At 40.5% G+C, this 26,785-nt stretch overlaps 4 protein-coding genes across 5 annotated transcripts; 2 read left to right on the top strand and 2 right to left on the bottom strand.

Moving 5' to 3' along the window:
* Positions 1-1,823: 1,823 nt before the first annotated feature.
* On the bottom strand, positions 1,824-8,853 carry mon1bb (MON1 secretory trafficking family member Bb). Its single transcript, XM_033626076.2, has 6 exons — positions 8,722-8,853; positions 8,049-8,143; positions 7,364-7,960; positions 6,163-6,955; positions 5,344-5,491; positions 1,824-3,142 (listed from the first exon to the last, which is right to left on the bottom strand). The coding sequence occupies exons 2-6, from the start codon at positions 8,125-8,127 to the stop codon at positions 2,915-2,917; spliced, it is 1,845 nt and encodes a 614-aa protein (XP_033481967.1). The 5' UTR covers positions 8,128-8,143; positions 8,722-8,853; the 3' UTR covers positions 1,824-2,914.
* Positions 8,854-9,791: 938 nt separating this feature from the next.
* Positions 9,792-12,342, top strand: tcta (T cell leukemia translocation altered). The gene is made up of 3 exons (XM_033626079.2): positions 9,792-10,209; positions 10,297-10,348; positions 10,707-12,342. The coding sequence occupies exons 1-3, from the start codon at positions 9,999-10,001 to the stop codon at positions 10,747-10,749; spliced, it is 306 nt and encodes a 101-aa protein (XP_033481970.1). The 5' UTR covers positions 9,792-9,998; the 3' UTR covers positions 10,750-12,342.
* Positions 12,343-12,690: 348 nt separating this feature from the next.
* On the bottom strand, positions 12,691-17,561 carry glyctk (glycerate kinase). Of its 2 annotated transcripts, none has more exons than XM_033626077.2 (5): positions 17,316-17,561; positions 14,245-14,631; positions 14,008-14,159; positions 13,742-13,917; positions 12,691-13,650 (listed from the first exon to the last, which is right to left on the bottom strand). In XM_033626077.2, the coding sequence occupies exons 2-5, from the start codon at positions 14,598-14,600 to the stop codon at positions 12,760-12,762; spliced, it is 1,575 nt and encodes a 524-aa protein (XP_033481968.2). In that variant the 5' UTR covers positions 14,601-14,631; positions 17,316-17,561; the 3' UTR covers positions 12,691-12,759. The 2 variants fall into 2 exon arrangements, with proteins under 2 accessions (XP_033481968.2, XP_033481969.2); XM_033626078.2 differs by lacking the exon at positions 17,316-17,561 and adding an exon at positions 15,381-15,520.
* Positions 17,562-20,997: 3,436 nt separating this feature from the next.
* On the top strand, positions 20,998-26,259 carry wdr82 (WD repeat domain 82). The gene is made up of 9 exons (XM_033626958.2): positions 20,998-21,384; positions 22,335-22,432; positions 23,082-23,148; positions 23,259-23,358; positions 23,475-23,591; positions 23,707-23,862; positions 24,158-24,227; positions 24,370-24,512; positions 26,028-26,259. The coding sequence occupies exons 1-9, from the start codon at positions 21,224-21,226 to the stop codon at positions 26,055-26,057; spliced, it is 942 nt and encodes a 313-aa protein (XP_033482849.1). The 5' UTR covers positions 20,998-21,223; the 3' UTR covers positions 26,058-26,259.
* Positions 26,260-26,785: the final 526 nt, after the last annotated feature.

The raw sequence follows: 26,785 nt of genomic DNA, 5'->3' as shown, positions 1-26,785 counted from the left end.
ATAAACATATTTTAATTACTGTTGACTCTCCATACGTGATTGAATATCATACCGCACGCCATCTGCAATGGCGAAAATTACATTTAATCAATTTCAAAATTAAATCGGCTAGATTTGGGTTCCATGTAGCTAGACTAAATCGGAGCTAAATATAGCCAATACGTTTAAATCATGACTATTGCTTGCTGAATAGCTTTGGATTTTTGGACTTGGTCGGCTAATACACAGTGTACCATTTAAGGACGTCACCCTGGTCTGTGGGAAATTCCACAGGGCATGTTTCACTATTTTCTGACATTTTATTGACAAAACGATTCGTCTAGAAAATAATGAACAGATTAGTTGATAATGAAAATTATCATTAGTTGCATCCCTGCTTTAGTCCTGCACCTGTACCCAACTGGGTCGGACGTGCACGTTGCTTCATTCACACTTCGTCACACAATGTACGTCAGAGGTGCCTGAATCATTTCAATGGTATCAAACGTGGCCAAGAGAAACGTCGCTTCAAGTTCTTATTAGATCCTGAATGTGTTGGGAGTTGCAGTGAGGGAGTTACTGAAATAATAAAACATATTTACCAAGTGTCCACAGTGTATTAGTCACACTTCACAGCGCGTACTCTACACATGATTATTTTTAATATTGTCTCAGTTTAACACCAGTGTTTACACTTCTGATGACTGTTTAAAGGGAATTACTTGGTAATAAAAAAACTGAGTAACTGCCCAAACACTTCTTAAACACAGGCTGAGGTGGGAGCAGCCTTCAGGTCACATCAAACCACTGAAGTTGTGCACAGCAGATTGACGCTCATCAAAGACATTGTGACAGTGACAGTATTGAATGTTGGTAATGCTTCATTTCACTTAATATAATAAATATTTACTTGGGTTTTTTTTAAAGGAGTTCTGCCTTAATTATTATACTGTAATTCCTTGAAAGAAACCTGAGTAAACATTCATTAATAATTTACTACTGGACACTTTATTAATATATTTGTTGAACTGAACGCTTGTCTGTAGACAAGTAACCCTAATAATTGCATGTCTGGCTCACCTGCTATGCACTGACCAGAAGACTCAAAGTTACACAAGCAATTAACTGAAAGTCTACCCAGTGTTTTTCCTATAATTCAAATTAAATAGCCTAAGAAACTAAATATTATAGAAATGCCTGACCCGCAAAATCAAGTGTTGTTTACTGTAATGTTAATTTGTCATTTTGTCTGGTAAGACATAAATAAAGCTTGCTCACAACATCTCTGTTTATGCCTCCCATACACTGGAATACTATAAAAATACTTTTTGAAGACTAAAGTCTGACAAAAAAAAAAATAAAATAAATAAATAAAGAAAAATAATGTGCCGAAATCCCTTTAAGAAATATGACAATAATTCCTTACATGCCCGCAAAATCACGTAACTTTAGGAACACAAGCTAAAAGGCGTCATATTTCAACAGTATTACTGTCAATTCAGCATTAGTATAATCCATAAAGATAAACTGTATTTGTGTACAAACTTTTTGGATTTTGTCATCTCAACTCGCTGCCAGCCTCCATTTGTTAGCTGTGCTATTTTAGTGGGAGGAAACCGTGGGAATGTGGCGATGACTGTATATAAAGACGGTAAGACGACTGAAGACAGCCTGGACTGAGTTTTACGATCACCTTCCATCAAACAATCAAGATCACAGGAGTCCGCACTAACTGAGGCAACACTCTCATGATTTTATTCCGACATTGGGAATTCGTCTGCGACATTGAAACTGCTTGAAAAGTCGTTCGTCTTAAGGCCGGCATTAATGAGGACAAGAGTAGCTTTGTGCAACCTGGGATTTATTCTATAATACTATAGACATACTCTTAAGACTTGAATTGACAGGAAACTCCTCAAAGGACACAAGGATGAGGCTACTGTTTATAGACCATCTTTACAAAACTATTATCCAAAAAGATAAGTCGCCTGAAGTCACTACATCAAGTGTCGACTGACTAGAAGTATCTGCAGAAAAACATTGTGTGAGCTCAGTGGCATCTTCTTAGCTTAACTGGATGACAATGAAAACACTAACAATGACAATGTCGATCATGTAGAGTGATCAGGTGTAACAGGCTGGGATTTCCTACTCTGTTTTCTGCACATACTGTAACATGAATGAAACCTGATCATTTATATTTGAATACAAACATCAGTGGGATGTGAAACAACACCATGTTTTTCAAGTTCAATCACAGGGACGGGCAGCCAAAGTCATAGAGGGCAGGTTGTCTGTTCACAGCCCTGTATGACACATGGTGGCCCATCCCTGCTCTGGCAGTTCCAGTTGTTGTTATTCCAGTTTATGTCGCCCCAAAAACACAATACACCTTCATTCCTTGCATAACCTGTTTTGTAACATCAGGATGTTTTTGTTTGATGACAGAAATCTATATCTAAGAACTAGTCTGAGAAAGGTAGTTTAAGTTGGTTGAACTCCTCATCTTCACTTACTGCCGTGAATAGTTACAGCGTATGAATGAGCTGTCGTCTGTGTGATACATTCACTGTCCGTGAGGGAATTTCCTCTCTTGCTGCAGTAATAAAACAATATAAAAACATTTAAATATCATTGCAATTATTTTCTACCACAGTTTCAATTTAAAACGTACTAATGCTGTTTTGCCCTGACTGTCTCTGATCGAAAGCACTGATGCAACGACATGCTTTCCTGTTAAGGTAAAGAAATAATACTTGTCCGAAAGAGTTCATTCCTTCTTAAATAGTGTAAAACTTTTGTAGTGTTTGATTCCAGTAGTCAGTGTCTGTCAAGTCCAACAAGTGTCAAAAGAGGGTTCAAAAATATCTCGGAACCAGTGTACAAACTATTGTTGAATGAGGCGGAGCGACTATTGTAGCACTAAGGGAGAGTCTTATAGAAGAGATAAGAAGCCGTTATCTGTGGAGTCTTGCTGGTCAGATTTGCCACCTCGAGAGCTCTTGCTGGGATTTGGGGTGGTTGAATACTTTGGGGGATATCTGATGAAGAGACGGTCCTCCTCCTTTTTAATCCACCTTAGGAGCTTAGTGATAGCAGTAATAGCGCAGGCCTTTGTCACCAGAGGACTGAAGCAGGTGTACAGCTCAAACTTACTGGTGACCTACAACAGAGAAGAAAACAGACATTTTAGGTGGGTTTTTCTCAGGAAACTGAAACAATGGCTGTGTTCAAAATCACATACTGACATACAATTCATACTATTCATGCTAAGTATGATATCTCTGGTGTAAAATTGAGTATGTAGTGTGTTCCGGCTGCATACTAAATTACCGAGATATTCCAAGTATCGCACGAAAATGCATTGCAGCTATTTGAACTGTTGAATGGCGGAGTACGAGGCAGACAGCTATAATAATTAACCGTTAAAAATAATTAGGAATGATACCTTTAAGGTATCTTAAGACAAACAAAAACTGGGATTTGCTCCTGGACTGCCCCCGTCATCTCAGCAAACTTTCTCTTACTGCCATCTTTAGAGCAGCTCCCCTCCCAACGAACGGTCGGTTCAACATCTGCCCGCTTAGCACGAGCTAACACAGCAGCAGCGGCTAACATCTAAACCCGAGCTGTTTAACGGTCCCAACAAACGGGGCTCCACTATGTTGTTAAACCCATTAAGAACCATAATGAATCATTAGCCGTGCAGTGCTAATAGTTAGCTCTGTCACTGTGTGCGTGCAGCTGGGCGGACTCTCACAACTGTCCCCAGCATGGAGCTCACACTCCCGCAGCAGCAGCAGCCACAACCCATACAGTCTGTGGTGTGGTGATGTGGAGCACAGTGTATTTGACGGTTCAGTGTGCCGAGATGCCATCAAAACATTCATAATTATGGCTTTACTAGACGGCAGTCCATTCACATTATGGATATCGAATGACGTACTCTATTGGTATCAGCATCACTTTAAGAGTACTAGTGTTGGTATTGGTATCATAATTTTTTAAAATGATATCTAACCCTAGTGATGTTAAGGTACAGTTAAGAAGAAAAGTGTGGGAGGTCACATATACAGCATGTGCTGTAAAACCTATTTATCAGTAAAATATTTGATCATCTTAATTCACCTTGAAATAATACTAGATATCATTGAAAATATACTATGCAGGATTTTCCTAACTCATACAAAAGTAATCCCTCTTAATCATCACTTATGACTGATTAGAAGTATGTGGCGGTATATTTATATACAGAGACTCTACCCTCTGCCTGTATTTTCTTATTTTCCTCTTATTTTGCCGGGTTAGGGTTGATCCTAGGAACGGTACACAAGTGAGGTCGGGACTTTAAAAAAGATAGTGACCATCAGCCACACTGTAAGCAGCACACATCCAAGAGAAAGCTATGCAAATTGAGGACACGGCGCCAAAAAAAAGGAAGCAAATCCAGCCAAGCACAAAACACCAAGCAGAGTGCATCTGGCCCTGGTTCTCCCTTTCACTGACCATACTGTTTACACACACTGACCGATGACACCTGCCTAATATTTATTTAAATTGGGTGGAGGAAGTAATGCTGACTTATATTTCTGATTAACAATTTTCATTCAACTGGAGCACGGACAGGTAACTTTGTTATTGTCATGTGAGGCAAAGATTATGTGTTGCTTGATTATACTTCAGTGTGGGCAGCCTGCTGATGATGGAATACCTGATTGTTACTTCAGTAGGTTGTTTGCAGTACATACTGATACAGAATGTAGTTGGCAGTATGTTAGTAAGTGGTATTGAACACAGTATTGAACACAACAGTTTGACACTTTAGAAGATACTTCTTTTCACTGTCTTGCTGAGAGTTAGATGAGAGCAACAATACTCTCATATCTGTTTATTAAATACATAGCAAGAGCCAGCAGCCGTCTGACTTAGCTTAGCATGAAAACTGGAAACGGGGGAAAGCTAGCACCTCTAACACTCACTCATTAACAGGTTATGTGTATACTTTGAGACGAAACAGTCTAGCACGTAACCCCCCTAGTAAAACCACAACTTCTTGTTTTTACACTTTGTACAAGTTAAACCTTGGGGCATAGCCAATCCTGCTGTTTCCTCTTGTTTCCAGTCTTCATGCTAAGCTAACTGTCTCCTAGCTACAGCTTCATATTAAACAGACAAACAAAAGTTTGACATTGATCTTCTTCTCATCTCAGAAAGCAAACAACTGTATTCCCAAAATGTTTCCTTAAATAACCCTCAAACATGTTCAGACACCGTCGTGTCAAAGAGAAGTGAATGCATGCAAAACAGTATTCAGAGGTTGTAGATAGTAACAGTGATAATGTATTCGTAAATGCAGCCACATACCCAGGCTAGCAGAGTTTCCCTCTCAGCGACGTGGTAGATGAGCTTGAGGGGTCGTGAGGTGCTGTGGATGCGGCTGTGCATATAACGATAAAGGTCCAGCAGTCTCATTTTCTCCTCCTCGCTGCTGTACGGTGCCTCCATCTCTGGGCTACAGCAACAAATCATAGAGTAAAGGTTACAGACAGAAAAGGCATAAAAAGTTGGGGCTATGATGCTGAGTTTTTCAGTCATCAAACTACTGATTTTGATGCCAATGAGACAAAGTTTCACAGCCTAACTAAAAAATAAGTATTTCTACTCTTTGTAACATTTTTTGTAACAACAGTACCATGTGAATCAAAATATCGTCAAATTATTATTTTATAAAGTGTGGAGCTGTAATTATTTGTATGATTTCACTTTCGTTTTCAAGGTCTGGATTGGCTGCTGGCTCATGTAATAAGACACCTAATGCTTTCAGTTCAGCTTGTTAACAGATAGGCAGGATTAGAGGAGAACAATTTGCATTTCTTGCCATTTTTATTTCTCTGTGCCCTTGTAAGTGGAAGCTCCTTTAAAAAAAAACACCTCATATTCTGAAGTACCCAATATAAAACTGGACGCTTTCATTTATAAACAAAAAATACACTTGACTGCATTTTTTCTTTGAGGAAATTGTTTTTCATACTTCCTCTTACTTTCTTAAGTCATATTTTCTTGAGCCAAAGAAAATGTTATATCATAGACACATTCATAAAAATATATTTCTTAACAACAAGGCACCAGTTTAGGCTCATATGTCACTCATGTAGTTGCATTGATAATGAGATACACACACACCTGGTGAACTGAGTGAGCTGGCGGTAGTTGTCTGGCACATCAAAGGGCTTGTACATGAAGTGTCTGAGGTCTGAGACGCCCACCTGGCTCACGCTGTACGACTGGACTTTGGCAATGAGGCTCAGGGAGTTATGAGCCGTCATGGCCTCCTCTATCTTCCTCTTGCACTCAGCTACAGCGTAGAAAGCCTCCTTGTCTGTCGAGAGCAGCAGCAAGCAAACAGTGCATTCTGGAGGGTCCAGGTAAGAAATGTATGCATAAAAGTAACAGTCAGGATTAAAGAGTGGGAGACAGATGGGAGTCCAGATCTCCCCAGCCTGAAAGGCAGAGGAGGCTCCAATGAGGTTGAGCAGGAGGTGGACGTCAGCGGGCTCCAGCCTGGTGTCCTCAATGACTGTCTTTTCTTGGACGATGGTGAGTAGCTGGTTATTGGCAATGAGGATGGAGAAAACCAGATTGGGGGTGATTGCTTTCTGCAGGATCTGGCTGAGAGAGTCCCTGAGAGAAGAAGCGAGGGGCAGGCAGTGCACTGCTGCTAGCAGAAAGCTGGGGTCAGAGTCCACCAGGTTGAGAAGACCGTCCAGGATCTTCTCGGAGCCTGCCAGGAGCCTCCTCAGGTCGTAGTTTTTCTTGTGTTCGAAGATGCGGGATATGCTGGCCTGGGTGAGCATGCTGATGATCTGATAGTACACATAGAGGAGCTCTCCACGCAGCTGCTGCTCAGACTGACGACTGCTGGAGACACACACCAGCACGAGGGGTCCTTTCTGTAAGAACACCACGGTGTGCCCCTCTAGAGGAAGGAAGACATCAGCAAATATTAAAGATAACACTAGAATCAACAGTCACCGTCTTTTAACAATGCCCCCAATGAAATCTGCACTCAAAAATATGACAAATATTGACATGTTTTGGACTTGAATTGAGTGTAAATGTATCAGGCCTTTCCAAAATAATGTTGCACTTCAAATAAATACAAAGGGTGCATTAACCTCTCCTTGCTCATCGCATTTCTCAATGGTGCAGTTTTGTCAATTGGTACTAAATAACTTCCTGTCTATAGCCGCTACAGCCACATTTACTGGCCGCTCCTACCCACAATGCTCTGTGAAATGTGTGCACTTGCTCTTATTATGTAAATAGAAGTTTATATTTACAACAATGTTACATATGCTAAGCAAAAAAACACTAATTCTCTCACCTGAATAGACCGAGCGGATGATATTATCTCCACTTTGAACAAAGGACACCAGCGCCATCATGACTCCCATTGTGGATGAAAGAGCCTCTTCACTGCCGTACCGGGAATAGATGGGTTTGCCTGCTTCGCTCAGCACAAAAACATGCTTCCTGTGCTGCCGCCAGCCGTCAGTTGTCACATCCTCGTCACGATGAGACATAAAAGCCGGAGTTTCCTGGGTGCCTGCCTCCAACAAGGGAGATGACCTTCCCTTCACACCTATACCTTGCTCCTCCAGCTTGGCCTTGGCCAGCATTGTAACAACAAACTCCCCAGAGTCGCTGCGGTCATTGTCAGTGGCAGCATCCTCTGTCTCTGTGTCAGACGGCTGCGTGGACGCATTGTTCTGACACTCAGAGTTTTCTGTCGCCTCAGTCTCTAGCTTCGTTACCTGGTTTGAATCGGGCTCTGCATCCTGACTCTTCTCCTCGGCTACAGCATCAGACGGGAGTGAATCTGCAGGCTCCTCTTTGCTGACAGTGGTGCTGTGGTTTCTCTCCACAGGATCCGGGAACATGTGATTCCCCAAGAGGGAGAGAGAAGTCGCCAACGTGTCAGCTAAAATGAAAACAACAATTCAATTAGGAAATGAATGATAAAAATTGATATATGTGAGCAATTTAAAATGGAGGATTAAATCATATACCAGGTGGATTGCTCTCACAGGATGGTTCACAAATCTTCACTCCCTGTGCCTCTCCTTCTTGATGATTGTCTCTCTCCATGATACCATCCCAGTCACTGGAGATTAAAAAGAAAGCCAAACAATAAACAGCTTATAACTGATGATTATCAGGGGTTATAGCTCAACCTAGCATCTCAATCTCTTATGAATAGGAGCACTCATACTGGTCCAATGGTCAGGTCACATGATTACAGAGGAGAACTGGTTACAGAGAATCACAACTCCAAGATACCAAACAGACTCTGGAATTTAACACTGATTACAACTTGAGCAGCCTGGCTAATGTTAAACTATAGATAAACGGCGGTCAAAGAGATGAAAGTAACTGGTATGTGACCGCCACAACTGAGGAACTAACGTTTATTAAATAACAGCTTAACTTACTTCTGAAGCCGTTGTTAGCTTGTCTGCGAACGTGCTCACTGTCAATATGGCTTACTTTTTAATTGTGATAAATATCTGACTGTGAATTCCGATACAACAGAGTAGTAAATGCTGGCTGTACTTACATGGCTAATGCTAGCAAGCGGCACACACACACAGATCAATTTCATGGCCTTGGCTTAACAGTGAGCATGCAAGCAATCGTGTTCAACTAAAAATAGACAGATAAGGAATAAAGAATTAAACTTACGATTTTGTACCGCCGAAACGTTGGGCTGAATATCTAGTTCGCTACATCAACTTTCATCAGCAGCCCGGCTGCAAACAAGCTGTCAAGAATGAGAAGCAGAAAACAAATTTTCCTCTTACGACAGCAGACATCCGGAATCTCTGATGACAAGCTAAACTGACCAATCAGGCTGCTCAGTGGAGACGGCTAGCCCCGCCCCCCTCAGGGACGCACTGCGTAAGACAGCAACGTAAATGTTAGCCATGATTTTAGCTGGGTAAGCTAAAAATACAAACTGTTATTGGATGTTTTAGCGGTTTGTTCAAATAGTATTAAAACCCATCACCGGTTAACATGTACGTATTGCATCGCTTCAACAACAATACTTAAAAACTGGGATGGCCACGTGCATTTTCAGCGAATATATTCTTTATATGTAGCTAGCTAACGCAGCCAGGGGCTAATTAACTACACAGGTGTTTGCAGTCTCGTGGCGTTCCCTTCAAAATAATAGGGAGAAATTTTAATTCCTCATATATTACCCGTAATATAGCAGCGGGTTGGATCTTTAGCGGCATTTTCGACGTCTTAAAGAGGTCCATTGTATATCCGGTGAGGTTAAATATCTACCAGGGGCAACTTTAACGTTTGAAATTAATATTTACTGCATGCACTTGATATTGCTCCGACATGCTGTAGCCTATAGCTAGCGTGAAAATGCTGGACATAAACGTTAGCTCCCCCGGCAGAGCTTTCTATCATTCATGACAGAGAGAAAACGTCCGTGGGGTCACGAAAATACTGCTGAAGATCCAACCTGGTGCTGAACCACGTTTATAAAGTAACATTTAGATTTACCGTGTATGGTTTGCGGAGGGAACGCTATGGGAGTGCTCAACTCCCAAATGGGGTGTGCTAAATTATCTACCATTTTGTGCAGGTATTAGCGTACATTTTCAGTTGCAACGCTTAGAAAACAGTGAGATGTATTGTAGACACATTAATACTTTATTATTGTGACAGTTAAATGTGCAATTTAGCCAAACAAGAAATGTAAGCTAGCACTATTTCTTTGACGAAGGATGTTTATCGTCGCGAGCTTGCGGAGCTACGCAACGTAACTACGTCACGTCCGATTCTTCAATCCCAGCCTGATACAAACATCGTAGCTAACGGTAGAGATGGCGTCCAGGATGTCATACTTTAACGTTACCTAGCCAAAGCGATGTTTTTTAAATTTATCCATCGGAGGAAGAGTTTACCCGACTGAATCTACAAACGTTGAATAACCGGACACAATGGAGGAACCGTGGGACTTTGAGTTTTTGTCCCGCATAGCTGACGGCTGCTTGTCGTTCCTATCCGAGTTTGTTGACGACTGGCTCGCCAACGATATGAGGGTCTCCATATTCAAAATCCTTCTCAGCTGGTTAATTTTTAGTCTGATCGCGATTCACTTTGCGTGGAAAGTCTACGGGAACACAGTGAACGATATGTATTACCGACAAGGTGAGTGTTCTTTGACTGTATCTGTGTCACTTGCTAAACTAGTGCTAGCCACGTTTGCCTCATCTGTCTTTTTGGTGCTGCATTCAGGGACCGGACAAAACGGAGGCACACCAGATACAGCACCTCACCTGAGTGGATGGTAGGTGTCCGAGCACCCATGTCGCTTCAACAAGGTAGATGATCCTCCTCACTCACTGATGGTCCTGTTTGGTGCTCTGAAGCTGCAGTTGGGATTGGTCACCATCAGTGCAAAAGCTAGTTTAGGATCTCTGCCCATTTCTTTTCTGATTGATTGGACATTTAATAGTTTAGGGAGACTGCATCTAGCTGTAAAAGTTGAGTTGATTCAGTGTGATTATGCTCTCTTAACTGGAGCTGCATCATTTATTGAACACCTATGACTAGTGGTGGTGGAGGAATATATGTATGACAGCATTATACATGTTTTATCACTCTTTAATTGCATTCCTGTCACTGACATTGTGTTGTTCTTGCAGGGAAAGCAAAGCAGGAGACGCCCCGAAGACTCATCGAGATTAATGGGACAATGGTGTCGGACTTTGGGCTCTATCTAAGCGAGAGCTGGACTCCTGTGATGAGACATTGAATGCACTCTCAAGTTGTGCTCATAAGAAAGCATCTTCAGTGCATTAAAGATGCCTGCACGCTTTGGTGACTGCCCGGAGAATCATCCGTTACGCATACCAACAATGTCACACTGATATCCACCAAATCAACTGCATAGTGCTGTGAGATATTTATTTTGGCTTGTCAACATTGGTCATTGAGCAGAACCTTACTCTGCGTTAACTGGTGTGTCTGACTTAATAGTCAACATTTTCCCTAAGAGATACTGATGTGACAAATACTGATGGGTTTGTGCTTAAATTAAGGGTGCTTTAAAAACACTGTCTTAATAGCAGACATAATATTTTCCACTCTGACCATAAGCAGAATAATTTGACTACATAAAAATGTTGTATGGAAGGAACAACAGTATATTTCAAGTCAATACAGATCCCTGAAAAACAGTTTACGTCTTACATCTTCCATGATTTTTGTGTGCAATTTTAACTCACTGTTTCTCTTAACATATAGGAAGCATTGTGGGCATTTAATGTGAGAGTCTACAGAGTGCCTGTCTAGAGAGTGTTCTCGTCCTTTGACTTTTTCTTGTTTCATTATTTTTTCCAACACTGACTCACAGCAAAGTCCTGCATCAAGGTGAAAAGAAATCTCACATTAACCCTGTTTATGACATACCTACAGTGCACAATTTGAATGAAAATGACCTGTGTGTAATCAAGATATTAGAGATTATTTTACAGTATGTATCTAAAAGGACAAACGGCTGGTTACTCATCAATATTTTGACATGAAACCACAACACAGAGAAACATTAGTGAGTAACAAAGTAAAACTTATGGAAAGGGAGGAGTTGCATAAGATCTGGGCTGCAATAACACAAATCACCAGTAACCCACCATAATGCACAGTGGCATGTTGAGGCGAGGCTTCCATACAGCAGGCCCTAGTGGGTTTTGAGAGGGTAAAATTAACTGGAAAATACAGGTAAATCATGTAGAAAAAGCTGCTGCAATGGCTTAAAACAACAATGCTATTGTCCTGGAGTGGCCAATTCAGGGCCTGCATTCACTGTCCAATCCATAATGCGAAGCAGGACATGAAGATGCTGTTTATCTCATTTTGGTGTCACTCAAAAGTGCTTGAGCAATGAATTGCAGTATTCAGATTTGCAAAGCTGAAACCAGCCTATCCTTATTGTTTAGACTGCTGCCAAAGGTGCCTCTTTTCTTGAGTGAGAACATGCCCTGTTAATAATTTTTATATGTTTATGCCCAGTACATATGAAAGTTAAATTTTCACATTCAATTTCTCCATTAATATGTGTCAAAGTGAAGTTTGATCCACTATGAGTTCATGTAAAAGAATAAAACATGAAAAAGTCAAAGGGGGTTGAATGCGTTTTATGTGCATTGTATGAGCCATCTTACAATCATCTATTATAACTCAGCTGTAATAGCTGATTGTAAGTTAAACTTACATGTTATAATACAGTTATAATGGTAAAGACAAGTCTGTAGTACAAAACAATGTGCTGCAGTGTGTGTTTACAGAAATGTTTAATGATGTACATAGTCCTTGTCAGATGAACTAAAGAATAAAATCAGCGGCATATTTAAGGTGTCTAAGTACCTGAAGAGACCAGCAGCAAAGCTTTGTTGAAATAGCTTGATATTATATTAAAAAAAAAAAACTGATTTTATTCACACTTTAATTACTAGAGCTTGGGTGTTTTATTGTTTTTTCAGTGATTTAAAAAAAAAAAGATAATTCAATACTCTGTGGTCATCAGAATTTCATATAGCTACACCAGTGTTTCATGTAGTTTCACAGATAAGTGTGAAAATGTCTGTGTAGTGTTGGAAAAAAAACATGTACTATGATGCCAAGCCACACAGACTGATAGAGTGCTTTATTCATACAGACCCACTGGACTTAGATACTTTTATCTCATGTGCTTCGGCATTATCTTATGTTAATGGGAATTGGTGGAATAAGTAGCATGTGCACATCCATCACATTCGTGCAGGTTAGGCCTGGTACAAGTAAGCGCTGCCCTTTGGAAAGACGTGTAAAAAAAGTGTAAGAATCATTGTTAGTAAGGAAGGTTTCAATGTCCAGCCCCTGTGCTTGGGCCTCTACACACAACCCCCCATCTGTGATAGCCCCTGCTGCCTCAGTGGGTCCGTCCTGACCATCAGTTCCACCACTCAGGAACACAGGACCGTTAGGCGGGAGCTTCATGCCTCTCAGCTCCACCCCCACCCGCATGGCCAGCTCCTGGTTTCGACCACCTCGACCCATGCCTGTCAGCTCCACGGTGGGCTCCCCTCCAGCTAACAGACATGTGGAACCCCATCCTTCTGTGCGCCCTTCACCCAAGACCTGCATGGTGCGGCAGAGGTCCCAGCTCTCCACGCCTACTTCAGGCCCCAGCCTCAGCACCTCAGCAGCAATCTCTGGAGGAGGTTCCTCTCTGGAACAGGCGAAGCGGGCCAGGAGCCCGTACAGTCTGGAGACTGACTTTACATCACCACATACTCCTGGTGCCAACACAACCGGACGGAAGCCTAACTCTCGAGCACGGCGACCTGCACACTGGAGGGCGATGCTGTTGGAGCCAATCACAGTGTTGAGAACATTTCCTGACGTACTGGATTCATCATTATTCTCCCTCAAGCGGGGACTTGGTCTCCCGAGGACTTCCTTTACTGAGGCTGGTAAAGAGCTCAACAGCTTGTAACGTTCAAGGACTGACAAAACTTCTTCAGGCCACACCTCTGTCCACACTGTGGGGCCGCTGGCTATTAAGTCCAGAGGGTCTCCAATTACATCAGACAATATGAGTGAAACCACCTGTAAGGAAGTGATTAAAGGAGCGATCAACACACAATGCTGGCTGTTGTTCTCCTCTACAATAAAAAGCAGATTAAAGAAAGTATGTTACCTGGGCCGGGTGAGCACAATGTGCAAGTCCTCCACCCTTTAAGAGAGACAGGGCACGTCGCACAGTGTTCAGCTCTTGAATAGTGGCGCCAGCACCTGCAAGTTTGCGGGTCACTTCCTGTTTCTCTTGCAGTGAGATTGGAGGGATGGGTGCAGGTAGTAGTGCAGAGCCTCCACCTAGACACAGTTATATAATTATTATAAGATTTACATTTCGAGGCAGGGTTTTGTGCAGTAAAGCAGCTGGTTGAAATGTATAATTTGTACCTGAAATCAGTACAAGTAGCAGGTCGTTCTCCGTCAGCTCGCTGGCTAACTGCTTGATGCTGTCAGCTGCCTTCTGGGCATCAGTGTCAGGCAGGTTGTGTTTCGCTCCCTCCATCACTTTGATGCGACTGTTTTCTTTTAGCAAGAGATGTCTGTGATGGAAATGGGAAATTATATCATACTGCTTAATCTAATTATTGTGCAATGCATTAACTTACATCCTAATGCTTTACTTACTCTTTTCCATGCTGCCGTAATGTCTGCTGAATCCCATGTGGCACGCTTATTATTCCATTCACCAAATGATCGCCCACGATCCTCTCGGCTTCGGCAGCCATACCCAGCACAGCTTTTCCAAAGCCCACCAAGTGCAAGTTGTGATTGAGTGTGAACTTGTGACCATTGATAATGACTGAGTCCTTCTTGCGCTCTATACTCTGCCGGACCACAGTGTCAGGCTGCACAGCTTCCACAGCGGCTGCAAACACCATGCGTGCCCGTGAGTCCATTGACATTTTGCACAACACAGGTTTTCTCCTGTCCACAAGGGCCAGAAAAGCCTGAGGCCGAAACAGGGAAAGAACGCGGGCCATGGACAGTTCAGTCGGTCTGAGTCGAAGTTGCCTGAGGGATTAAAAAATCATAGATTATAGAGAATTTCCACAAAAACATGCTTATTTTAAAAGACTGTACACCTTATTTAAAATACAACAATGTGCAGAGAGGAAAATGTCAAATATTCAACAGGTGTCCACAAATATTTATTGTTGGTTGAAGGTTATTACCTCTCAAGTAAATGCTGAAATATCAGAATTTTAACTGCATTTTAAATTAGTAATTACAAAGCACACTGACATTCCCCAAAGAACTTACATTTCTGCAATTCTTACTGAAAGCACAGTCTCAAAATTCAATATATTAAGGAATTCATGATGTTTTTGTTAGTGTCAGGGGTCACTGCTGTACTGGATGGTGCGGTGAGTACTGTTCAAAAGTAAAATTAAATCAAAGTGAGGTAGTTGCACAACTTAAATTACTTGCACAGCACATTGAAGATTAAAACACCAGTGACAGTCGCAGTAAAATAATGAATTTAACAGCCAAGTGGTCAAATCCAAGCCAAAAACAATTGGACATCCATATTTATAATGGAATATCATACTCAAGCAAATAAGCTGGTCATATCTAAAGACTTCAGGAGCACAATAGTGCCTGTTGGCTTGCTTTAAAGGCCTGAAAAGAAACTGCCTACTTTTTTGTGGTTAAATCAACCCAAACCTAGATAATAAATACAGATAATAGCTGTTATAATCCTGAGCCAGTTGCACATTTCCTGGTAAAACTGCTCTCTGAAGACTCATGAGGCGGCCTACCTGTAAGGTTGTAACTGGGATATAAAGCCTGTGGATTCCTGTGGAAGCCTGTTCTGTGCGCTCCAGCTCAGCAGTCAGGCAGTGTGGCAGAAATATGACCAGAGGCTGACTGGAGTTGTGTACCCTGTGTGTAATGATTGACTTGAATGGACCACAGGACGCATCAAACCACTGATCACCCAGCCGTGCAGTTGTCTCTGAGGTTTTTTATCCCCCCCCCCCCCCCATCCCCAGGACAGGGTGCACAAAAAAAATAGTGTATCTGACAGACTTTGGAGCTATTTATGCTGCGGCTTAGTTCAAAGAGTACACAACCTAAAACTAGTTTTCACTGAATTCATGTGCACACTGATCGCAAGTCTTCTTTCCTCTGAGTTGTGGAGACACCTACGTTAATGCTCTGTTTGAAATGTATTAATAAGGCATGTAAACTAAGTGTGCATTGTTTGTTTATGACAGCTGACACACTTTTAAAAATGGCAGGTCATCAGGAGAATATTATTTTATGTTAAATTTTGGTATTGAGCCAATGGGACTTCACAGACTTTTAGTATCATCTAAAAACTGACATAAACATTCAGGATCAGGTCATACAGTGCTGAAAAATTCTCTTTTTGATTTTTTTTTTTTTTTACTTACAGCTTGTCATCAAAGATTTAACTTGAACATCTAAGACTTTTAATGCACTCAAGAGAAATACTTTTCTCTCAATTTGTGGTTACAAATTTGTTAAAATCAGCATGAGTGAGCACTTTTTCTCTTCCAAGATAATCTGTCCAATTTACAGGTGCAGCATATCAAGATGCTGATAAACAGCATTATTACTACACAGGTGTGCCTTGGGCCGATCACAATGGAAGGCCACTCTAAAATGTGTAGTTTGGTCACACACTGCCACAGATGTCACAAGTTTTGAGGCAGGCAAGGCAGCTTTATTTGTATAGCACATTTTATACACCAGGGCAATTCAAAGTGCTTTACAGAAATATAAAACATAATCAAGGTAAAGAGACAGTAAAATTGTCCATCAAAGCTGTTGCCCTTCATTTGACTGTTCATTTCACTACTATGAGCCATCTCCAATGTCGTTTCTGTGAAACTTGCGCAGTTATGAGGTTGGCTGGATATACTGCCAAATTCAGGGAAAAATGTGGTCTAATGTGGTCTATATGCTGAAAAACAGTGAAATGTGTCTTTATTGCATTTTCACAAATAGAATAAAGGTTTCACAAATCAGAAACTGTGTCTGAATGAATGTTTAGCCTCTGTAGGATAATCTAGGCCAGATTTGAGAAGTCTAGGTACAGTGGTTTTTGATCTGGACCTGGTCTAATGTGGTCTTTATGCTGAAAAAAAACGGTGAAATGTGTCTTTATTGCATTTTCACAAATAGAATAAAAGTTTCACAGATCAGAAACTGTGTCTGAATGAATGTCTAGCCTCTGTAGGATAATCTAGGCCAGATCTGAGAAGTCTAGGTACAGTGGTTTTTGATCTGGACCTGGTGTATTGAGGTCAAGGTATAAAACAAAAACGGTGAAATCTCCCTTTAGCATTTTCACAAATAAAATAAATGTTTCACAAATACAATAGTGGGTATCAGGCAAAGTTAATGTCTTACCTAAAATGTCTAAAATGCTTTCACATCAAGAAGCATCACAAAAAACTGACAATCAGTGGACAAACAGTCGCACTGCACATTAAGTTAATTTCCCCTTAACTTTCCCCTTAAGTGCCGAATCGGAAGCTAACTTCAGCGTCGTATATTTGCTGAGGAATAATGTTTGTAAATCAGAGTAGCGATGTGGACTCAAACCGACACGAGCCCAACTTTGACTGTTACCCTGGTCACCGTGGATCTGTTACGCTACCCGAGCTCACGTGCGCACTCTTTACATTTATCATAAACACACAACGGTTAAAGCAGGTTCCTACCTCAGGGTGTTTCTGTGAGGACAAAACTCCTGCTGTTGTTTTCCTCTTCACGTCTCCTGCGTCCATTTTGCTGCCTGGAGCAAAACCTAGAAGCTGGGAGACAACGGGACAGGTTCACAAATGACACAGAAAGTGCTGGACCAGAGGGCGGCTGCTACTAGCCTACTGTTTCATACAGACGGTGACAAATGAGAGGAAAGAGACACAGGTGTATGCAGGTGACAGTCAAGAGTACAATATCCACCCTCCTCCCCTACACCAACTCGTAAAGAGGGGAAGTGAGTTATAAAACCGTCCGACAGCGAGACTGCACTGGTGTCCGGTGTCCACCTAGTACGGACCGTGTGCAACACCGTACTGTGTTCGTCATGACAGACGCTGGTACACATGATGACGCGACCACCGTTACAAACGTAAACTGCTCAAACTAAAGCAGGATTTATAGTTGTTCGTAGACCCTATGCACATAGTGTACGCCGTTGCGAGTATTTATACATGTGGGGTGGTGTGTCTGTGTCACTCTGCAGTTACACCTCCAAAACAAAAGTCAGCAGCAGAGGTTTCTATGAGGTGCTGTAAAGTTTAGTTGATTCAAAACACACATTAAACCCACATTAAATACACATTAAATATGGCTTAATACAGTGTGCCAGTAAACCCGGAACTCCATTAGCGCTTTTAGCACTTCTGGTTCTCTCGTCTAAAAGTCAAAACATTTTTTGAATGGGATTTTGGTAAAATGCCTCAAATAAGGTCTGTGGTTAACAAAAGCTTAAGCGAGTTTCAATTTTTGTTCTACAACATAAAACACGTCAGTAAATACCCTACTTGTGAATTTTGAAGCTTTTACGTGTCGTAAAAAAGGCGGTTGCTAACAAGCTGCTCAATACGACTACAAACCCTGTCGGGGACATTAATCGTCATCACCCCTGAACAGGCGAGAGTGCTGGCAGTCCGCCATTACAGCTTCTTATTTAGCTTAAACAGTCCAATTTCCCCATTATACAATGTTTTTAAAATAAAGCGGCCAAAATCAGTTGGAAGCTTAGTGGCGGTGACATCAAGAGTCATGCGACTGTGGAGTAGTCATGTAGTCCGTTAAAGCCCAACGTTAGCTTTTTACTTCTGGCGATCGCATTTAAGCTTCAAATGCGGTATGAAAGGTGTTCATATGTGAAGATTATCTCGCTGAACAAAACCTGTAAGTATCATAAACTTGTGTTAGCCACAGAGCTTATTTTCTGACATAATCCAAAACGCAATGCAAAAATCACATTCACTTTCTCTTCCGGGAACCAGCGCGATGCTAAACTTCCGGGTTTTGACGTCAGCCCTGGCACACTCTATAGAGACAATTTCTAATAGACAAAGACAGACATGGGCTTATTGTAATACAGATGTTAACATCTTAAGGGTTACATTGTTTAAATAATTGTAAAAATTGTAATTGTATAAATAAATTTTAAAAATATATCCTTCTGTTGTCTCTATAAAGCAGTCGTGTTCATTTGATCGTAGTGCTGCATTTAAAAAAAAAAAAAAAAACTATGACAAAAACCAAGCAGCTTATAAACATCAGAAAAGATGCTTACAAAAACAAAATAAATAAAAAATAATTAACTATTAATTAATAATTAATATTATATAAAAATAAATAGTTAATGATAAAATAAATAATGTTATATATAATATAACATTATTTATTTTATCATTAACTATTTATTTTTTATTAATATACAGTACAGGCCAAAAGTTTGGACACACCTTCTCATTCAATGCGTTTTCTTTATTTTCATGACTATTTACATTGTAGATTCTCACTGAAGGCATCAAAACTATGAACGAACACATGTGGAGTTATGTACTTAACAAAAAAAGGTGAAATAACTGAAAACATGTTTTATATTCTAGTTTCTTCAAAATAGCCACCCTTTGCTCTGATTACTGCTTTGCACACTCTTGGCATTCTCTCGATGAGCTTCAAGAGGCTGCTAGCTACACAATTTGGCAAATAAAGGCCTGTCTCCATTAGAGACCTTGTCTGGTTGCCAGAATGTTCAATTGGAAGAAGTTCCCTGGATGTATAAAAGCAGATTGTTGACTACCAACTTGATTTGAAATAAGTTATCTGTTTAGATCATGCATACAAATATAAATGTTTGAACTTTTGTCAGTATGGAGATGAGAGAGAACCAGAAGTCATTCAGATTTACCTGCATGACAAAAAACATAAAATACATGTAGTATTCATCCTGGTTCAAATAAATGATTGATTGTATTTCCCATCTTTGCTGAGCAACAGTTTTGTGTAAAAGGAATTAAAGGCCTGTCCCATATAGACGCCTGTCCCTAATATAAGACTGCTGAGTTCAGTGATTCAAGCAAATAATAGCCCAGGCTACTAATTAAGCAATATCACACGAGAGGGAGTGATGTTGTACTGTGATATCGTCACGGCTGTGATTCGGTCGTAGGCACGAGGCCGCAGTTCAAAAGTTAAATAAGCAAGGCTGATTAAGAAATGTTGAAAAATGAGGACAAAATAGATAATTTAAGCATTTTATTTGTCTTCCGCCAACAAAAATAGGTCCCTCAGGACTCCGCTGTCACCGTTGCTATGTAACGCAGACATGGTGCGCCAGGCACTTACTCTTTATAAACATTTATCTGCACGTTTCCATTAATTGTGCAGCCGGTGAAATAAGTCTCTGGTGACTGCATGGTGGACTGTCGCTTCACAGGCACAGCCGACTCTGCCTTCTGATCTGACAGTATGTTGCTTTTCTCCAAGTCATTGAGCTCCGCTGATGAAACACTGACAAACCTGGATGTGTGCTCAGATGGATTCAGCTTCTCCTCTCCCTCATCTTCCTCTGATGACCATTCATAGTTCAATTCAAAACTTATTTTAGGAAATAAATCCATATTTAAATATTTAAATCCAATATTGTCACGGTTTTACTGTCTCTCGACCAATCAGATTGCAGGGCCGGAACTAACTGTTGTATAATTGAAGTTTTAAGACATTTATGTATGTATGTAACTTAACTTTTGCTTACACACAAACCAGTAATCAGAGTTTAACTGTCACTGTCCCTCCCTCAGTCTAGTGTAAATGTTTCCTAGTGTAAAATAAAAGCTCAAACTAACTATTATTATAAATATATATAATCTGTCAATTATATCTGATTAAGTGATTAATAATCTAGTCTCTGAAATGTCAAAATAGTAAAATGAAATGCCCATTTCAACTTTTCAGAGCCTAGGGTGACATTTAGAAATGGCTTCTGTTATCCAAACAATACTTCAAAACATATTAATATACAATTATATGTGACCAAGAAATCAGTCCTCACATTTCAGAAGCTAGAACCAGTGACTGTTTAGTATCATAACATGAAACCTGACTTCAGCTCTAGGCTACAGAAAATATATATAATATATAATAATATTTATTTCCTGATTCCTTTTGAAAGCTCAACACTGAAAAACTGTCACTGTGTCTTTTTTTTTACCATATAAGATAACATATAAGATAACACAGCTGCATAATCACATGAAATGGCACCGTTTCTGTGGTTTGACCGTTGATAACACTTCTCTGTTAAGGATGCAACTATCGCGATAACACACAGTGTGGTTTCCGACTGATGCGCGTGTCAGACGTTGAATATGCGCGTCACCGAGGTAGCGAAGGCGGTGCTTTTCCCTTCCTCCTCACTCCCGTGGATCAGAAGTATCACAGGCGGGCTTTCGTCGCTGTTTTTGAACCATACTTCTTTAAAATAAGAACTGTTAGCAACATTACAGTTCATATAAATAAATCCTAGATATAATAAGTGACATTTGTACGCAGGTTTAAAGCAAAACGAGGGCCTTCTTCCCCTCAGACACAGACAGAGGCCATCATGAAGCTGACGGACAATGTGCTGCGGAGCTTCAGAGTTGCTAAGGTGTTCCGAGAAAACTCAGACAAAATTAATTGTTTCGACTTCAGTTCAAACGGAGAAACAATTATTTCCAGCAGCGACGACGATTCCTTAGTTTTGTACGACTGCCAAGAGGGAAAGTAAGAGCGGGTTTTGTTCATTATACTCTATTGTTTTTGACGTTAGCTAGTTGCTATGCTAGCTAGCGAGGCCTGCTGCACTGCGACCAGCAGCGGTTGTATGAGATGTGAAATGACTGTAACGTTATGTAAAAAAAAAAAAACAGCTGCTACGTTGATTTAGTCAGTTTCAAGTCCCTTACGTTATTAGCCAGTAAGTAATATGCTAAGTAGCCAATGTGGTGTTAAAACCGGACCTCCTTCTATTAAAACTAACGATACGTTGGATGTAACGTTGCCATTAAATAGGCTAGAAATTGTTAGGTAACGTTATGTTTGAGTTGGAAAAAACCCCATTAGTGGTGTAACAGGGCCCGTCAGTATCAATGGATCCATCAGTGATTATGAGTAAAAGGTTATCATGTATATCATCAATCACCAACCATTTTGATATTTTAGTAATTGACTAGTAATAGGCTGCTTTGAAGCTGGTGCCGGTTGCAGCTCCTCAGATATGAACACTTCATAAACATTTGTGACTGATTTCACCGTTTTCTGTCACTTTGTAGTCCAAATAATTAATTAATATTCTAGATAACCAATTAAGTAAAGTAACCAATAATACATGTAATTGCTATTTGCAGCCTTACAGTAATCTATCAGTAATTTTCTGATTTACAGGTTACAAATGCTTAGCACTATGCGTCAGAGCTCAAAGCAGTGTATTAAAATTGCGGACCAGCAGACAAAAACTCTAAATGTTTAAATCATAAAGATTAAAAACAGAATAAGCAAGTATCTCTGCATACAGGCTGTAGCCTTGGTGTGTTCTGTATTTTTTGAAATGGTAATAAATAGTAATAATTACAAAGAGAAAACTAGATTATTCATCAGCATAGATTGATGTCTTGTAGTTATTGAAATGCTAACACACTTTCTTTTTCTTTCCTATATTATCTGATTTATGGCAGACCCAAGAGGACACTCTACAGTAAAAAGTATGGAGTGGATCTGATCAGGTACACACATGCTGCAAACACTGTGGTCTACAGTTCCAACAAAATCGATGGTATGTTGATGCACAAATACTTGTTGGTAGTTTTTGTGTGGTCTCGTGGTATGAATAAGTTTCAGGTTGTGTTCAATGTGTGTTGATATATCGAAGGATGAGGAATTCATCAACAAATCAAGTATCACAATGTATTTTTGTCTGTATGATAATGTGGTATTTGTGGTCATTAATTACCAAATGAGGGCCAAACGAAGAAATATTTATTGTGCATTTCATTCGGCTAGAGATGTCGTAAAAATACAGGAAAGTGAATCATTTTTCTGCAGCACAGGAGAAGACAACATTAAAGTTACATCACAATATAAGTATTATCTAAATCTTAACATTGCTGTTGCTATAGGCTACAGTGTGTAACTGGTTGGACTGTGTTGGATGTGTTCATGACTCCAATAAACCGTTGCTGGATCGGGGGGATACACTGCTCACTTTGGTCTGAGGTAGTTGTTTGTACAGTTTGAGGGTCTGTGATTCTGCCCCATACAGGAGCTAACTGTACAAGTGACTGCCTTGCCCACGGTTGAGTCGACTCATCAGACCTGCCTCTTACCAACTTCATGTTTGGTTATTAGCTTGTTTCCTACTGTTGCTGCTTGTCATGTCTAATGTATGAAATGGTAATTTCGATGTTGTGTTGCGATTCTTTCAGATACTATCCGGTACTTGTCGCTTCATGACAACAAATACATCCGCTACTTTCCTGGACATAACAAAAGGTGAGGACTGGATCTATGCTAGTGTGTCTGTATCTTGATTTGACATTAAATGGTGAGTTAGGAAGTTCCTCTGTTCTCATGTTTTCTTTTTTTTGTGTGTGTGTGACCAGGGTGACATCTCTATCCATGTCTCCTGTGGACGACACATTTATTTCCGGCTCATTAGATAAAACAATCAGACTATGGGATTTGCGGTCACCTAATTGCCAGGTGGGTACCCTTTTTATTCGGTGAGCATCCACTGGTGTTGCTCTAATATGTAATATGAAATTGTAAAAGAGGGATATAGCTGACTCTGACCTTCTCTTGTTATCTGTCAACTTTAGGGTCTGATGCACCTGCAGGGGAAGCCAGTGTGCTCCTTTGATCCAGAGGGTCTCATTTTTGCTGCAGGAATAAATTCAGAGATGGTTAAACTTTATGATCTGCGGTCGTTTGACAAGGTACAAACTGTTTATATGAGAGAGGGACTATTCATTATGTTTGCATGTCTAATACCTAAAGTAAACCACTTTAATTTAAAAGGACATAAATATTTATAATGCCTCTTGTCAACAGGGTCCTTTTGCAACCTTCAAGCTTCAGTATGACCGGACATGCGAGTGGACAGGACTCAAGTTTAGCAATGACGGAAAACTCATTCTTCTTTCCACTAATGGTGGAGCCCTTCGCATCTTAGACGCTTTTAAGGGTGCTGTGCTACATTCCTTTGGGGTAAGAGATGACTCGTGGACACGCATAATGTGCAATTACCTGAAAGGAAAACACAAAGACATATCCAATCTAAATGACACAGTTAAGACTGTGTCAGTGAAAACTACAAATGTTTGGAAAACACACACAGTCAACTCACACCTGTTCAATGACACTTTAAAACAGTGAAGGTATTTTTTTGTGTTATCATTTATGTTTTACATAAAAATATGAGGATTTGAAAACACACAGTTCACTGTTGCAGTACTAATTTGTACAAAATAATTGCTCATGGATGCTCTTTATGCACCTGCAGGGCTACAACAACAGTAAAGGTGTAACACTGGAGGCATCGTTCACTCCCGATTCTCAGTTTGTCATGATCGGTAAGTTAAAAATCGCCTTTTCTCTTTTCTCTTTTTTCTTTTTCCGCAAATTACAGTATTTTTAAAGATTCCAGGACTTTGCCATCATATTACAGAGCCTGTCATGTTTTTATGTAATGTTTGTTTTCTTCATATATTTCAGGCTCTGAGGACGGAAAGATCCACGTGTGGAATGCAGAGAGCGGTATGAAGGTGGCATTATTAGACGGGAAGCACACAGGACCAATAACCTGCCTGCAGTTCAACCCCAAGTTCATGACGTTTGCAAGTGCCTGCTCCAACATGGTGAGTGTCAGATTTTGAAGTTGCAGTATGCTGCATTTCCACTGCAACAGCACATCTCTTCTCTAATCAGGGTTTTAGCAGATCCTTAAAAAGTCTTAAAAGTTATTGAATTAATTAATCTAAAAAGTAAGGTCTCAGTTGGTATTAATATGTCTCAGTTTTTTTAAAAGTCCTAAAAATGTTAAGAAATGGGAAGTAGCATTTTGTGAAAGGTATTTTTCTGACATTGCATTGTAAAATCTCAAAATAATTTACAGAACGCTTCTTGCATTAATGTATCACAGATCAGGGTAGTGGAACCCACAAGACTCAAATTTTGTTTCTGTCTGGGATGATTAAAGCAGGGGATTCACTGTGTGCTAGCTAAATGCCCCTGCACCCTGGATGACATGGGGAGGTGCAACCAAAATTGACAGTTAGACCAAGATTTCACAGTGTGGTTGAAATCAATACAAGGCAGGGCATACAAGGCTTGGTTTGTGTGTGTAAACAGTTTTTCAAACTCAATGCAATGAAACCCCAAATGCAGAGTGAGAAATACAAAATCCCCAACCAACCAACAAACTGCAGGTATTTCTCAGTTGTATGTTACAATAAACATTTGGGCAAAAGTGTCCCCAACCCTAAGTAATAAAAAGTCTGACATCTAACTTGCCTTCAGCTGTAGGATCCCTGTCTACTGGACTCAGTCTTTTATGGTTTTCTATTAGCAAAAGGTGCTAATCGTAATTAGTTTCTGGTGCTTTTTCTGGTATCACCTTAGTCGGAGTTCCAAGCAAGCTGAGCAGATATTAGAAGGTGAGATTTAAACACTGCAGATCACTGATTTGTCAGAGAGAATTGTCACTACTGCGACACGTGACAACCTACACAAACCCACCATTTTAAAACAGCCATGCTACCATCAGTAGCGACTGCAATGTTTTTATTCACTCGACCCAGATTTTTTAAAATGGACAGCCCGCAAAATACACCATCCATAGTTGCTGAAATAAGGATTCAGTGGGTGTTGTACTGAAGAATGGGTCGTAATCCCGCCTACACTGAGGGGGTTACTATCTACAGTGGAAAACAAAATATAGAAAAACACACCTGGTACCGAAAGTGAGTAGATGGACGTACATGTCGGCCATCTTAGTTATCTTGAAGGAACTTTGCAACAATAACATGTATTTAATGTGATCACTAAAGTCACAAAATTCCTGAACCTATCTTGTTTCTTCTGTCACAGTATTACACTCTTTTGTGACTTAAACACTGATGACACCATCAGTGACTCAACCCCATATCCACACACTTGATATAACTCTGTGCTGTGTGCATGACTGTGAGCTTATAACATGACATGATGAGTCACATGTTTTCAGTGTTCTATCATCTTCCCCTGTCGGCAGATGGGGAAGATGTAAAGCAAGACAGTGTCAAAGTAAATTAGCTATACATATGTCTTTTAGTTCAAGTAAGAAAAAGGGTCGTTACGTGACAAATTATTTTGAATGCTTTCTCATCTTTCAGGCATTCTGGCTCCCGACCATCGATGACTGATGACAGCAGAGTGAAGGAAGGCTTCTGTTGAAGGCCAAAGTCGCAGTGAGCAGCAGGGGTCAGCACAGCCGCCTCGGTGTAAATTTCACAGGAAGTGTGACCCACTAAATTCAAATTGTAAATAAGTAGTTTGCAGAAACAGAACATTTGTCTATTCTTTTTTTTATATATTTCTATTTAACATTAAAACTTCTTTGTAAGATGTTGGTTTTGTCGGTGTATTATTGTGCTATGTGCACGCGTATTACACAAGTCATGAAGAGATGCAGTGTTGCAAGAATTATTTATCTGAATCAAGCATGGAAAAAACTGTCAGCACGACCAGGTGATTTGTGATAGGAAAAACATCTTACACAATCTGTTGACCATCATGCCTGTCATGTGTGGAATAAGGTGAGATTGACGAAGTTGAATAAGTTGGGTAAACTTTCCAAAGCAATGTTTCTGCTATATCCCAAATCATTGTGATGTGTTATACATACACAGCAGGATATTTTTTCGCTCAAACATTACGTGGTAAAACTAAAAAAGCCCACTTCTCTGTGTTCCCACTTCTCTGGCCCAAGGGTTTTACTGTCCCACCAGTAGCTTGTGACAATACATCTGACTCAAATTGTTCCTGGCCCAGAAGCTGGTAATTAGGTTTGCAGGTCACAGTGTCTTCCTCCACTGTAGGTGGTGGTGTGTGGTGGGGGTGTCACAGGCCAGTACCCAGGCCAGGACAGTCA

Source organism: Epinephelus lanceolatus, chromosome 1 (genome assembly GCF_041903045.1).
Source record: "Epinephelus lanceolatus isolate andai-2023 chromosome 1, ASM4190304v1, whole genome shotgun sequence".
NCBI classification, from domain to species: domain Eukaryota; kingdom Metazoa; phylum Chordata; class Actinopteri; order Perciformes; family Serranidae; genus Epinephelus; species Epinephelus lanceolatus.
The sequence above is the reverse complement of the archived record's forward strand: the minus strand, read 5'-3'. Positions and strand labels throughout refer to the sequence as shown.